The following is a 15958-nucleotide window of genomic DNA, read 5'->3' on the forward strand; positions in this document are numbered from 1 at the left end:
CGTTCCCATTCACTGCACCTGGGAGGGGCACGGAAGCATAATCCAATAAGAGCTGTGTGTTTAGAAGAAACTGCGGTCACAAGACTCTTGTCTTGGTTGCTTGGCATTTTCTTACAGGCACTCAGAAATCTCCTCACACCATTCTTGTTTTGTGTCAGGACAAGATAGGTTTAGTGACTGACCTGAAGTCTCAGCTAAACTAGAATTCAAGCCTTTTAACCAGCTCCAGAGCCCCGCTTTTAGTTAAGTACAGTGTTACAATGCTGACCCGGAGACAGCTCTTAAAAGAAAATGGGAGAAGATGGGAAAATAGCCTTGGGAGATGGAATCTGTATGATCGCATCTAAAGCAGAACAGGCCAAAGGGGAGACAGGGAGGATTGAGGGAAGGGCTCTCACAGTGTAAGTCAGAGTATAGAAGGCAGTAGACGTTTTTTAAAGCCTGAGGAGGAAAACATCTGCATTCAGGATCTTGTTTGAGATGTGTTCTGACTGTGTAGTGCCCCATTGGCCTTCTCCCACCATGTCCCAAGACTCAGCTTCAACCTGCTAACCTCATCCCACCTGCTCATCTGCAATCTGCCAACCTCATCCAACCTGCTCATCTGCAATCTGCTAACCTCATCCCAGTGACTCAGAAATTGGGATGGTGTCTTCTGCCACCACTTGATCGTATTGTCTCCTGGCTCTCTCTCCTTGCCCAGTGCCATCCCCGTGTCCTGATGGTATTTCTCCTTCTCTGCCCATAGTTGCTTTGGCCTGGCAGGCATGTGAACTAATGACACTTAGTGGTATGAGATATTTCAGGAACCTAGTGGAGGGCCAAGGGGGGCTCCTCTGCTTATTCTTCTGGTGTCTTTCTGGAAAGATCAGTGACAGACAAGGGAAACACAAAATACCAATTTTGAAATTGTGGGGTGTGGAGAAAGAAGCTAATATTTGGTGTCCCAGCAGTTGGACATATCTTAAAAAAGGATAACCTGCTGCACCCTTTCTGCATATGCTTAAGCTCGTCTCTTGCCCCAGAGTTTGGGTATATTTAATGTAACTCCTATTTCCTAGACTCATTGGCAGAGCCAGTAATTACTTTGAAGGGCCTCACAATGTGGCTATATTTATTAAGACTAATAACTTATTTTAGCTGGGTGATACCTATTGTTCCATTGGTTCTCTGAATAAGAAGTGGGGATGTGTAGGGCTGGAGGCATAGTTAATAGGCTGAGCAGCTGCCTAGTGTGCATAAGGCCTGTGTTCTCCCGGCCTTGCTGTCTACAGAACAGTGCTCACCTGTAGGACTTGAGTCATCTCATGCACTCATCTTTCCCAGGATGCTTTGTTGGCATCATCTCTGAGCATGCTCTTTAAGAAAGCCTGGTTGGTCTCTGCCTTAGGAGTCGCTGTTGGGCCTTTAACAATTAAAGTATTGTATGGCATGTCTGGGTCCCTTGGCAGATGGCGCTGCGATGGCTTTGTGTAGATCTGATCTTCTTTGTTCCTGCCAGGTCTTCTTGAATGTTCTTTGTAATTGAGTGCACAGTGGGTTAGTATATTTCATTTTAAATTACCTTCTTTCTGACCTTAAGTTTAAAAGTTTGTTCAACTTGTCATCTCATTTCTGCCTGCAATAGTTAGCCTCTTTGTTCTTGTTTTTGTTTTATTTATCCTTTTAACCACTAAGTTTTTTCTCAAGATATAAGTTCAGGAAATTATTTTTTTTCTGCTTTACATGTACAAAAGGACCTATGAAAACTTTAACCTTGGGGCTTGGGGTGTAGTTTAGGGACAGAGTGGCTTACCCAGGCTGTGGGTTCCATCCCTAGTAGTGTATGTGTATGCGTGTTATATACACAAATGAACATACATGCACAGCTACACACACATGCACATACATGCTTATATTGTATTATCCATATAATTTTAGAAAGTTACTTTTCTGTTTGCTTCAACCCTTACGCTAGGTCCTTTACATGCACAGCTACACACACATGCACATACATGTTTATAGTGTATTATCCATATAATTTTAGAAAGTTACTTTTGTTTGCTTCAACCCTTACGCTAGATCCTTGCCCCAGTTTCCCTGTTCTTCTTGAGAGTGCTCTGCCGCCAGTTTTGTTTCAAACTTTTGCTTAGAAGTTTCTAAAGGCTTATTGTCTGGTGAGTGCTGGCAGTGGACACTGGGTGAAAGAGCATGCAGCCATCCAGGAGTGGGACTTTTCCAAGTTCCTCACACTCCAGCCTGTCTTCAGGAGGTCTAGCCTGAGGCATTTCTTGATTGTATGAGCTGAGACGTTTTGGTTTTTTGTATTTCTTTCTTTTTCTTTGAAAGATTCTTCAAGGGGCTGTAGACATGACCCAATGAACTTGCATCAAAATCCATAAGGTCCTGGGTTCAATTCTCAGTGCTCAATCCCCACCCCAAGAAACAGGTTAAGTAAAGTAATACAAAATTTATTTAATACATTTACTTAATACAATATTATGTAAAATAATATTTCTGTGTAGTGTTAAGAGTTCGTTACATGGTTATAGTGCAGTCATTACAAGGCCAGTGTCCCATGTGGGTGCCGTCTTCCAGTATCTGCTTGCACCAGAGTATTTTGGATATCAGATTTTCTTGTACTTCGGAATATTTACACACACACACACACACACACACACACACACACACACACACACACACACAATGGTGAAGGAACCCAGTTCTAAACATAGAATTTACTTAAATTTCATGTATACCTTTATACATGTAGCCTGAAGGTGACTTCCTATACCATTCAGTAGCCCTGCATTTGGATCATACATGACACATACTGATGTCATAATCAGTAATTAAAATGTGGATTGGGATTTTTGTTTTCAAATGGGTTGTTGAGCCTGTAGTAAAATTTTGGAAAGTTAATTATTTTAAAATTGTTTAGCAACTGCTTTTCTAATAGTACTTAATTACTATTTTTACTTGATAGTGGTTTTTATTGATGTGCATGTGGGCAGGCCTGCCCACGCATGCAAAGGCCAAAGGAAGACCTTGGGTCTCCTGCTGTATACTCTCTTCCTTATTCCTTTAAGATAAGGTCTCTGAGTGTGAAGCAAGGCTGGGTGTAGCAAAACCCAGTGATCTCCTGTCTCACTCCCCACAGGATTGGGTTATAGGTGTACATACAACCATGTGCACATGCTTCCCTCCCTCCCTTCCTTCCTTCTTTCCTTTTTTCTTTAATATAGGTGTCTAAGGTTTTGGACGCATCTCTTTATGCTTGCACAACAAGTACTCCTCCCACTGAGCTATTTTCAGAGTCCAGTTTTCTCTTTAATAACCACAATAGTCTGTAATATACCAGATACAGCGGTACTGAGTCCATCAGGGTTCTTATTTAAATTTGTGTCTTTGTTTTAAGACACTACTACCAAAACTAAACATGTTTCTAAGTTAGAATAGAATACTCAGTGTTGGCAGAAAAAAAATGCCCTGTTTTGGCATACAAAAGTAAAAGTAAAGCTGTGCTGGAGGAAAAGCTGGCTGTGGTGAGCAGTGGGATGGGAGTCTGTGCTTGTTTACAGTTGAGGCCTTTTGCTTTGTGTCCTTTCCATTGCAGCTTCAAAGCCTCCAACTGTTGTGGGTGTCTTCAGGGAGGACAGCCCAAGTGCTTTCTTTAGATGGCTCCGCACATCAACCCCCTCAGTATTGGAGGCCGTTTCTGGGGCTGTGGGTATCATGTTGTTTTGTTGTGAAAACACAACTAGAGTTCAGTGCTAAAAAAGCGCCCCTTTCTATGGCTGCATGGATTAGTTTCACTGTGGGATGGAGATGGTTTCAGCGCAGCGGATGCACCATCCCTGAGAGCCGCCATCTTCTGCAGCTGGCTCCTGTGTTCAGTCTGCTGGCGGCCACCTCCAAGGCTGGGTAAAGAAGCCGACGTGTGTGGCTCCCTTTCTCTGGTGCCACTGGTTCAGCACTTTACAGGTTCAGCACATGAATTAAATTCCATGCTCTTCCTCTGCTCTCTTTCACTGAAAGTATTAGGAGTTAAATTTCAAGTCAAGAAATACTTGTGGGCAAAACAACGGTAAAGTGACCAGTTAGAACTTCCTTGTAGAATTTGGACTTTCACAATCAGAATACACCAGCCTCTTATTTGCTGTGTAATTCAAGGATCATCCAAAATAGGAATGCAAAAACAGGCCACGTAGTACTTTCAATAGCAGAGCAGGGTGGAGAGTTGAGCCCTTGGTTTTTACTAGTGAGAAAGCCATAGGAAGAGGCTGACTGCACTTTGTAAAGTTTATATAAATGGAGCCAAGCAACCCGCATTCTTCTAGTTTCTTTCATAGAACACAGGGTTCTTGCAACTCAGCCATGTTACATGTAATCAGTTACTCGCTTCTGTTGAACATTACTCCTTTTTATGGGAATATCCCAATTCATCTAATTACTATTGGTTGACATTGAGTTGTTTTTACTTTGAAGCTATCACAAGTAAATCAGCCCCAGACTCTAATTCTAACCCAACCTGACCCTCAACATCCCTGTGTAAGTCACTATGTGCACCTAGGTTTTCATCCCCTCAGGTAAGTATCTGGGAGTGGATTAGTTAGGTAACAGGTTAATCATATGTTTAACTGTTAAGAAACTGACAAACTTTTCAGTTTCACAAACTCAGGCTAAAGGAGTTTAGTCACTCTGCATCTTTACTAGTGGTGGGGTCACAATGTAGAATTAATGTAGATTTTCCTGATAACTTTAAGATAGAGGACACCTTTCATGTACTTATTTAGCCTCTCAGAGATTCCTTGATAAAATATCTATTCAATCTTTTGCCTATTGACTCTGGGGTGTTAGCATCTTACTGAATTCTTTATATGTTCTGTAATGAAGCTCTTTACATGTTTACCTTTCATTTTCATAAAAGGGGTGTGTGTGTGTGCGCACTTAGTCTTTTTGTTGTTGTCTTTGAGACAGGGTTTCTCTGTATAGCAGCCCTGACTGTCCTGGAATTTTCTTTGTAGACCAGGCTGCCCTTGAACTCACAGAGATCCACCTCCTGAGTGCTGGGATTAGAGGTGTACACAACTCCCACCCAAACTTAGTCTTAATGCTGTTCATACCTGGAGCTGGTGGTGTTCTAGAGTATGTATGATAATGTTCCCTCTCTGTATCTTACATAGTTTTAAATATACTTAGCCCTAGAGGGAATATGATGGTGCTTTTAGTTAATAGTCTCGATAATGTTGTTTGGAAATGATTGCCAGGGCTGACTGTTGACTCCTTGGTAGAGCACTCCCTCAGTCAAATACAGGTCCCTGGATTTGCTCCTCAGCAATGCAAAAACAAAACATCCTAAGATGACCTGCCCCCTTAAAGTAATAAAAAAGGACTAAGAGCTTGGTGACCTCAACAGTCATCATGTACTTGGTGTTTGTGAACTTTATTATTAGAATACTTGTTTGGTGACACTGAGTTAGGGATGGAGTAAATCTCACTGTGGTCTAATGCATGGCCTTCACTCCGCCCTGTCCACAGGTTAAAGTGCTGCGCAACCAGCTGGTCCTTTTCCACAGTGCTGTTGCTGCCTACTTCGCCGGGAATCAGAAGCAGCTGGAGCTGACACTTAAGCAGTTCCACGTCAAGTTGAAAACCCCCGGGGTGGATGCCCCGTCTTGGCTTGAAGAACAGTAAATTCACCTGGAAAAGAAGAGTGTATTGTTGAGCTGTAAACCAGTAAGAGTTATTGGGGAAGTGGTGAGGTGACCACCATTGTAGTAACTCTTGCACAGATAGCTTTTATTTTTCCCTTTTCATACCCTAACAATTGAGCTGTTAAATTTGATGAGAAGGTGGGTGGTTTTTTATGTAACATAATTCTATAATTCTAAACACAATAATTTTCTTTTTTGAGAAATCCTTTTTGTATTGTGTGGGTTGATGGCTATTTCTATAATTTGAAATATTTAATATAGATTTGCACTGATAAGATAAAAATTCAAGGCTTTTGGTCCTAGAAATGAGGACCAGGTATAATTTTCCAAGGGAGGTTTACATGATTTGTATCAATGTCAGATATTTTATATATGAATATATCCAACATCTTTAAGAAGTTCATGTTCGTGTATTATCTTAAAGAAAAAAGCTATTTTGCAGAGTAAGTTATATGGCGTCCTGCAGCATCCACAGAAGGGGCAGCTGGAATGAGTGATTGATTGGCTCATAGGCTGTGGTGGATACCTTTTAAAAATTAATCTGTACCACTATAATTTTGTTTAGATGTTTTTAAAGACCTGGTAATCACACTGTCATAATTTCTATGACATATTTAAACTTATAAATTTGACAGCTGTGTTAGCAATTTTGATTTATAATGAAACCTGCTTAAGAGAGGTGGGTAATTTTGGTTTTTTGTTTTGTTTTTTCTACATGTGGACATAGGAATGGAAATTCTTAGTGGTTTCTATAGAGTAGAAATTTGTAGATTAGAAAACCAGTTTGGGGGTAAATTCCATTTTGGTAGAAGAGAATTTCCAGACCATGTTCGTTGACTTCCATGTGTGACTGTACCAGTTAAGCCTTAAATCACAGATATGTGCCTTCTCAGATGCAGTGATTCTTGTCCAACCATTGTACAGAATCCATAAAGAAACCCCTCCAGATAATGTCGGATGAGTCTGTTCTTTGCAAAGGAGCACAGTAAATGTTGGAATTCTTTGTCCTCATAAAACCACACTTGTGGTGGATGGTGAAACCAACTTTGGAGTCTTTGGTTTGGTTTCTCTTGATTCCTTTTGAAGAATGGAACTATGGGAGAATTTTTCTCATTTGAATAATGAAAAGATTGTACAGTGTGGAGGTCATAGGAAGGGAAAGGCCAGTACTGTTTTATTTGTGCAACACTGTTGGTCTTATATATGCAGGTGGCCTGTCCACTGTGGGGTTTCCTTGTTAAAATGTATATTCCTTTGACTTTTGTCACACATATAAATGAGTATTTGGAGAGCTATCATTTTACCTGTTCATTTCTATGTGTTGAAATGAAGTACTTAAAATTACTGTTGTATGTGAATTTTGTAGACTGTACAATGTGTTATATATGTCCAAATGCCTTTTAGCTGGCTTTTTTATTAATATGCCTGTTTTGAGTGCTTAATACAATGCAATGTGATTATAAGTCATGAACCTACTTTAAATCATTCCCTCCTGTATATTTGTACTCTGAGAGAGCCTTATTTTATTCTTCCAGCAGAATAGCTACGTGTGATGGTTATTTACATTCCCCAGAGTGTGCCTCTGGTGTGAACTTTGTATTCCTATTAAAGTCTCTGCTGCATTGTCTTGTTGCCCTGATCTCATAAATTTTAAATAAGTAACTATTTGGAACTTCAGAGAATGTACTTTTTTTCTGATCTTAAAAAAGAAACGGTGCTTCTATTACTTAATTTGTCATGTTCTGTAAGTTATTCTTTTTTCTCAATCTGACTCTCTCAGGAGCTGAACGTGTCCACCACAGTTCAACAACAATTGTAGCAAAAGAGCTAAATATTATTAGACTCATGGATCAATGACTTTTTCAGCAAAGTTAAAAATAATGGCGATTTCTGAATAGTGGGCACCTGTGCAAAAGAATTAAGTGTAGCCTCGTGGTAGACCGTGGTGCGTTCACTTTGTTGCAAAGGCTGTGTCTGACTGCAGGCGAGAAATAAAAGCTCAGAAGTGGAAGGGGGTGGCTCCCTGGCCATCTTCTGAGAATCACTGGTGTCTTAGTTGCCAGGCTGTGTGGAGAAGGCCGTGTGAACGTCCTTAGCCAACTTGTTGCCTTTAGGGTCTGTTGCTAGAAGAGAAGACAGGCCCCTGGAGTGCATACACGGTTTAAAGATGGCTCTGTATTGCTGGCTGGCTTTGGAGAGTGAATGTGCCCTTTTTCACCTGTGGGAGCTTATGTGGGAACTGAGTATATGTTTAAGCCACAGTGTAGAAAGTGAAATGATTCTTGAATCAGCAGGAGTCACTTTGTGGGTGTTACAATTGGAAAGGGAGCTGCTGTTTAGAAAATAGATGAAGGGTTAACAAAATCTGAGGGATTTAAGGATGTGGTGCCTTGGGACAGTGGAGACATGGCTTTTCTCACATTAAAATAGAAAGTATTCAAGGAAAACACAAGACGCTGGTTGCTAGCCCCTGCTCCAGGCTGGCTAGCCACACACTGAAGACGCTGGTTGCTAGCCCCTGCTCCAGGCTGGCTAGCCACACACTGAAGACGCTGGTTGCTAGCCCCTGCTCCAGGCTGGCTAGCCACACACTGAAGACGCTGGTTGCTAGCCTCTGCTCCAGGCTGGCTAGCCAGTGAGCTTCTGGCTGACTCTCGTCCATGCTCCCCATCTCAGGCTGAGTGCTGAGGCTGCAGATGCAGGATGCCTTGGGCTTGTGCGTCCAGTGCTTTACCTGCTGTGCCGTCCCTCCAGCCCCTGTTCCAGGAACAGGCGTGACATCCCCCGGAACTAGAGTAGGGAATGATTCTGAGCCATCACTTGGGTGCTGGGAACCAAGCCCAAGGCCTCAGCATGAGCAGCAAGTGTTTTTAGCAGCTGAGTCATCTCTCCAGCCCCCAATCCGCAATTTTTAAAGTCAAACATTCTAACACAGTGCAGTCTAGGACGGAGGGGATGGCTCCTCTGGGAAAGGCGCTTGCTGCCACAGCTGATGACTCCTGATGATCAGCCCTGCAGCTCAGACAGTGGGCGGAGACTCCTGCAAGTTTCTCTCTGACTGCCACACAGGCCTGTGAAGACAGAAGTTTCTGTTTCACCAGGTCCTGCTGCCCTTCAGTCCCAAATAAACACACAGGGGCTTATATTAATTATAAACTGTTTGACCAGTGGCTTAGGCTTCTTACTGGCTAGCTCTCAATTATTAACCCATTTCTATTAAATTGTATATTTGCCACGAGGCGCTGGCTTACCTGTAATGCTCCAGCATGTAATGCTCCTTCAGCGGCTACATGGCATCTCCCTCATGACTCTCTGCCTTCCTCTTCCCAGCAGTCTCCTAGTCTGGAGCCCCATCTGGCTACTTACCAATCAGCATTTATTTACCAACCAATAAGAGAAACATATATTCACAGCTTACAGAAGGACATCCCCCATCAGGCCTGCCCATACATGCACACACACATAAATGTAACATACACTGATACACTCAAACTATAAATAATTCTGGGTGCCCTTTTTTAAAATTACACACATTTTTTATGTTGACCCAGCGCTTTCCAGTTGTGAATGAGCTGTTGGTTTGTTTTTTGTTTTTTCTTAATTCTGTATTAGTTCAAAATTTTTCCAAGGCCATGCATCTTAACTATTACTACAGTGTTATAGGAGCTGTTATTAAAACAGAAAATGCAAACAACTTTCACTGAATTCTGTGTTCTCACTTGAAGGTTTCCTGCCCTGCAGGTTTCCTTAAATAAGTGGTTCTTCATGATAAACTGTCAAGTGTTCTAGAAACAGAGGCTGCTCTTCAGGGTTGTGTATAATAAGGAAGAACTATTTGTTACTCTGTTGTTAGCTCTGATATGGAAAGTGGAGGCCGTCCACACAGGGAAAGGAAATTAGACCCAGTCTGAGAACCCTAACACCACTGCGTTAGTTCGCTAATATGCTGTCAAAGCTGGGAATTTGAGTGCCGGTTGTGAAACTGTCCATGAAAACTAAAAGCACCTAAAACTTCTAGTTGGTCCTAAACAGAGCCTTCTGTTAAAGACTTGTGCTTAAGTCTGTTCAAACAATCTTTCGGCAACTATGGTTCAGCCATGAATTGTTGAGCCACAGGAAAGGTCTACAAGGAGTAAGATACCATTTAGGGGACTGGAGATGCTTAGTCGGTAAAGCGCTCTGTGCAAGCATGAGGTTCCGGGTTCGGATCCCCAGCTCCCACATAAAAGCCAGGCATGGAGACAGGAAGGTCACTGGAGCAGGCTGGCTAGCCAGTCTAGGCGACTCAGTGAGAGAACCTCTCACAGGCGTGGGTGGGGTGCTGCTGGGGAAGATGTCAGACATCCCTCTCTGTCTCACACACACACACAGTTAAAAACTTTTGCTGGTTTTAAAGTTGGCTTTCTGTAACAGACTTATCGTTCTGCTTCTGGCTTGCTGTGCACATGAGTGTATGTAAATCATGTCAGAGTGAAATGTGGGCCAGTGTAGACAGAAACAGAAAAGTACGTCCTGTCATCTCCATGCTGTCTTGGCGCTCTGGTGTCTAAGGTGCCACGGAAGGAACTGCAGACTCGCCGTGTGGGGAAGCCACTTTGTTTCACATGGGGGTCAGTGTGCTGTGGGATGGGGACAGGAGGCAGATGGTCCCGTCGAGCTTCCTGAAAAAGATGTGAAATAGTGAAGGGTTTGGAACAAGAAATAAAATAAGAAAAACTATACGTGCTACCTCACCTGAAAACCTTCTTGTCCATTGACTTATGTTTTGTGCGTGGACACATCAGTGCCACAGCATGAGTGGAGGGCAGCGGACAACTTGCAGGGGTCAGTCTGTCCTTCCATCATGTAGGTTCCAGGAATCCAACTCAAGGCATCGGGCTTGGCAGCAAATGCTCTTACCGCCTGAGCTATGGAGACAGCCCACTACTCTCCGTTTATCCTCCCGCTAAATGATTTCTGACTCCGCATTAGATTGCCTTTTATGAAAAAAGTACCTAGAGCTTGGGACAGGTAATTATAGCTTTCCTTGAGAAATATGTACTTACTATGGCTAGACACTGAACTCCTGAGAAAGGCACACATGTGTGCAGTTCTGTCTACCTTTGTTTACAAAGACAAGCAGCTCTGGGAAACATCGGGAGAACGGCTGAATGCGTTGAGTGTGTTTGGTGCTCTGAGAGGTTTCGCATGGAAATTTTAGCTCTGCCACCGTAGGGGAGAACATTTTTAGGAGCTGTGTAAGGTTGCTTTTAAAGGGTTAGCTGCAGCACGTTGGTGCATAACTGAATGTGGGAGAAAGGAAGGAAAAGGCTCCTTTTTCCCCCCTTGGTGTTTGGCCTCATATGTATCCTTGGCTGGCCTGGAGCTGAAGACATCACCTGTGTCTGCCTCCTGCGTGCTAGATTTAATGACATGAGCATCTGTGCACAGCAGGAAAAGGTTTCTTATATATGGCAAAATGCTGCTGGTGAGACAGATGGGTATGTATGTGATTTAATAGTACTAATCAATTTTTCTTAAAATTTCCATAACACAAATTTTTAAATGGTGATTTGGTTCCAAAAAAAAAAAAACCACTAGGATTCTGCCAAGTGTTCCTTTTCTCCCACTACAATAGCAGTGAGTTTTTTTTTTTAATATAGTCAATGACACTCCTTGCTCCATGCATAAAGATTCTAGAACCCACAGCATGTGAAGAGTAGAGATGACAGCAGCATCAAGCTAAGGGGCAGAATGTGTCCAGGATATGAGACCGAGGAACGGAAACACACTTTCCCTAAGCAAGGTATCCCCTCGTTTCTCCTTAGCTCATCTCTAACTAGCTATTTGGAAGTTCAAGGAAAATAGGCCCAAAACTAACTTTATTTTAGCTCAATTAAGATGATTCCTTCTGCTCTCTGCTCATGAGCAAGCATATAGTATAGAGCTTTTCTACACTAACATCCTAGTTGCTTAAATTTTAGTTGTGATAATTTGACTGCTTAAAACTGATTTTTCATCAAAAAAGGCATTTTTTGAGGTAGCTAGATTTTACCTAATTCACACTAACAAACTAATAAAGCTGCCTAACTCTGTAAAGAGAAGCACTAGATGTGTGTATTCTCATCAGTCTTCTCTTCCATCCGTCCTCCTTTCCCTGCTAAGCCTGGGAACACACCCCAGATCCAAATGTCCTAGCTGGCTCATATTCATAAGAGGAGCCACAGAAGCCAGGCAGTGTTTGAACACAGAGGTCTAACCATGGCAATGGTTACTATAGAATCACCGCCTATCACGGGAGCTGTAAGTGTGTGAGTTTAAACAGTCCTGAGTATTTGCTGAATGACTGGTATGGCCTTCATCATCTGACCCCACCAACACCCTGAAGAGGACTACATGATTGCTGAATCGGATGCCAGCCAGCTCCCCTTGGAGGACGGACTCCCGTTCGTTGTTGAGGTTTCCTGTGCATGGCTCTTTTAAAAAGACAATCCAAGGGTCTGCTAGTATGGTTTGGTAACATGGCTTGTCTGGGTTTGTCCCCAGAACAGAATCACCACCCACCATCATCTAAATGCCTTTTCTTTTTTTTTTTTTCATAAGGACTGGATTTTCTACATGACTCTTGGTTAGTATTTTTCTCCTGCTAAGCCAGCTGTAAGATAAATTAGAAACTGTAAATGAACACCTACTACTATGACAACAGAAAAATCTTGGTGCCCTGAGACGGTGCCTAAACTCACAAGAAGAGGAGAGCGCAGCATTAACACTTCGCAGCAGGTCCTGGTCCTAACTTGCCTCTTTGTCCTTTAAGACAAAACCACAGTGGCATAATAGGAGGCTATTGTGCTGCGTTGGGTTTTCAGGACTTCAGAGTCACTATTTGTGCCCATGAGCAGAGCAATGAAAACAAGTCTTTTTTTTTCCCTTCAACACAAGCCACTTTAGTCCTTGCCACTTCAGACTTCCTTGCCGGTGACCTCCACAATGACCTTGGTTTATTCTAGAAGAACTCTGCCCATTTAGTTCTTTGAGCTCCTTTTTTTTTTTTTTCTGTGAATTCCTGCTCAGTGGTAGTGAATTGGGTTCACCCAACTAAGGAAGCATTCATGATTGATTATCAATTTGCTGACATTCATTATTACAATATTTTCCTCCTAGGTTGTCCTCTTTGCAGTCTTCCACAGGACTTGTGGGAGCAGTTTAGCCCCAAGCTGTGGAGATAACTGTCTTCCCAAGGGCACACTTAGTCTCCCTTCCATTGAAGTCAGGAGCCCTCTTCTCTCTTGGTGTAACTTTAAAACAGTAGACATTCCACGTGAAATGCCTTGGTCCTCAGTCCTCTTTGCCTATGGTTTTCTTGAGTTCCACTTGAAAAAACAAAACAAAACCTGTCCCCATCACTCTCCTTCCCCAGTTGTGTGAGAGAGGGGGCCAGTGTTGTGTTTCGGTCCGCCTGTGGGCTGCCTTGGCGTCGAGTCGAGCACCAGCTTGTCTTCTGAAACGTTAACCGGCCTGTGCAAGCCTACGTTTCTTCAGTTCACCATAAACTGTGATGATGCCTGACTGTTGCCTTCATGTTTTTATACCCTGCTTCAAAGAGCTTGCATCTGTCAGACAGTTCCCTCTGTACTGCCGAGGCCCATGAAAGACAAGAACCAATGTGAACATGTGTAGCTTTCATGTCAAAACACAGTGTTCTCAGTAAAAAGGATTCCTATTCCTGGGCCTCTAGCCTTGAGTGACCGAAGGCCCACTGGTGTCACTGGGTGGTCGTGGGGAACGGAGAGAAAGACCAATACGGAGAACATACTGTTTGTGATTGAATAAGGAAGCAGCTAGCTAACCAGATAGAAAGTCTTCGGTTCTGTAATTGGGGATGTTGAGGGGAGGGGTGTGTTTTGCTGTTAGCAGCATGATCTGTGAGTGCAACCCCATCCATGCTGCCCAACTAAACCTTGCATCAATTAGCCTTGGAGAACAATATTCTCTTTGTAGGTTTTCAGGCTTGACACCCACCCCCTATTACCAGTCAATCCAATATAGAATGCTTGCAGGCTGGACTGCCTTTTAGTTAGTGACACTGTCACCAGCAGCTGGGGAACTCTCGGGGACAGAGGAGACCGACGCTTCTTCCCAGTGTTCCCAGGTTCTTATCACCAGAGAAGGAATACAGAAGTGAGACCAGACAAAAATATTGGTAAATTTACTAGAGTGTAAGTACACACAAAGAGAGTGTGGGCTTCTCGGAGGAGTCACCCTGTTCACTGAGAGTCTGGATAACTCACTTCAGGGGCAAACTTTAAGTGAGGGGAGGATTCTGGATGTTTTATGGTGGGGTATTCCAGGAATAGATGGGGATTTTCCTGTACTAGGGTTTACTCCCTTCCTAGTCTTTAACAGGAGTTTCGTGTGGCATGGTGTCAGATGCCTGGTGACAGCAAGCAGCAGTAATATGGAAATGTCATCAGAATAATGCATAGAGCAGTTAGCAGTTGTCTTGGGCCATTTGTGCCCACTGGTGTCGGGTGGTCTTGTGTCTGCCGTGTGAGTGGTCACATAATGCCCTGTTGTAACAGCTCTCTACAGCACCGGCCTCCAGTGTTGCTCGGACTGTCTCTCCTCTCCCTCCGCCCGTCTAGCTCCCCTCAGCACTAGGGTATAGCTGGCAGGTGACATGGAGAACCAACTGAGCCTTGTAGACTCTGAGGGAGATTGGCTGTTTACAGTCTGACTTAGCTTTCATCTAGAGGCCAGCCTGAGTGAGTGCTGCCATCTTTGAGAAGGATGTTGAAGTGTGAATTATTAATGCAGACTGTGGTGCATGGATTTTTCCAGGTCACTCAGGAAGACCTTAGACTCTATACAAATGGCTCTCTGGAACTTGCAAACAGTTCTGGAAGGTAAGTTGTCTACTGCAGCACAATGCAGAAGAAACTGGCGTTTCATCACAGAAGACACATCCAAAGACACCTAGTATTTTTAAATAAAAGCCCTTGTTGATCTCAACAGCTTTAGCGAAAAGTGTGTGACTTTTATTAAAAGTTTAAAGTCTATGCTCTAGATGCTAATAAAAACTGTGAGGTAAGTCAGAATCTCCTCAGCTCCATTCTCCCTATGGGCCCAACCCTGCTCCAGCTGTCTGATTGGCTCAGATGCATCTACCCCACCTCTCCATAACAACAGAGGCTGAACTATGAGCATGGAGATCCCGGGGTCCCTGTTTCCCATGAGCCTCTTTAGGTTAGACCTAGTGCTGCTGCTGGGGTGTGTGTGTGTGTGTGTGTGTGTGTGTGTGTGTGTGTGTGTGTGTGTTGCCATTTCCAGCATAAATATAAAACTAGTTCTATGTCATAGTGTTGAATATTGGATGTCTCATGTAGGTATGCTTGCCCTGAATCCACTGCCCTCTCTCTCTTGTAAAAAAAGACACCCAGAATAATGAGACACATCAGTCACTCTACAGGAAGCATGGTCATTCATTTGCCTGTGCCTTCCACAAAGTTCTGGAATGTGTTGAGGAATGGGTTTCTTAGAAGCTCTGTAACATTTCAAGAAAATAAAATAATAAATGTGACCTTATGCACTCTTCTGTAGCCTAGACCTGAGAAATTGCAAGCATTGTCCATTGTACAAATGCCTTTTAATTCGCAGTTTAATGGCTATCACACAGAAATTGATTGTCCCCACAAAACTCTACATAAAGGAGATTTAGGAATATTAGGAAATCCATCCATTCTAAGACACGGATTGTCACGATTTTAGGACCCCTTTCTTCAGAAGGAAGCCAGTAAGTTAGAAAGGATGGGAGGTGAGCCCACTCCCTTCCAACCTTATCTTGACCTAGCCTACAGAACTATGTAAACACGAGCGGGGCTCCTCTTCGTACCTAGCGTCATGCTAAACTCGGCCAATGGTGTCAGCATCAGAACACCCTCATTACTTGCTCAAGAAAATGGTTGGCTATTTCTGAGTCCATGTGAGAAGCATCAGAGCTCTGCTTAGTACCTAGGCTGTGTGGTGCCTTGGAATCCATTCCGAACACTGCCAAAAACAAGCTGAAACAAAACACAGATTATTATGCGCTGGCCTTATTATTTACTATCTTAGCCTAAGTATGATTATTAAACCTGCTTATTAAAAACAGAGACTTACTGCTAAAGCATTGTCTCCTGAGCTGTTTCACCAAACGAAGTACACACTCAATTCCCAGGAGCACAAAGGGACTTTTTTTTTAAACAAGTTACTAAGTCAACAACTGGTCCTTTCTCGTACCTTTGTGT

The 15958-nt window shown here is 43.1% G+C and overlaps 1 protein-coding gene across 3 annotated transcripts in view; it reads left to right on the top strand.

Annotated features, from left to right (window-relative positions):
* The window catches only part of Arfip1 (ADP ribosylation factor interacting protein 1), an 82134-nt gene extending 74813 nt beyond the window's left edge, over positions 1-7321 (top strand). For all 3 annotated transcript variants that reach the window (XM_005080083.4, XM_005080085.4, XM_040752574.1), the window contains one exon: positions 5521-7321. In XM_005080083.4, coding sequence (XP_005080140.2) covers positions 5521-5676 — 156 coding nt within the window. In that variant the 3' untranslated portion in view covers positions 5677-7321. The remainder of the gene's footprint in view (positions 1-5520) is intronic.
* The last annotated feature ends 8637 nt before the right edge of the window (positions 7322-15958 follow it).

The sequence above is a fragment of the Mesocricetus auratus genome, unplaced genomic scaffold (assembly GCF_017639785.1).
Source record: "Mesocricetus auratus isolate SY011 unplaced genomic scaffold, BCM_Maur_2.0 Super-Scaffold_100009, whole genome shotgun sequence".
Lineage (NCBI taxonomy): Eukaryota > Metazoa > Chordata > Mammalia > Rodentia > Cricetidae > Mesocricetus > Mesocricetus auratus.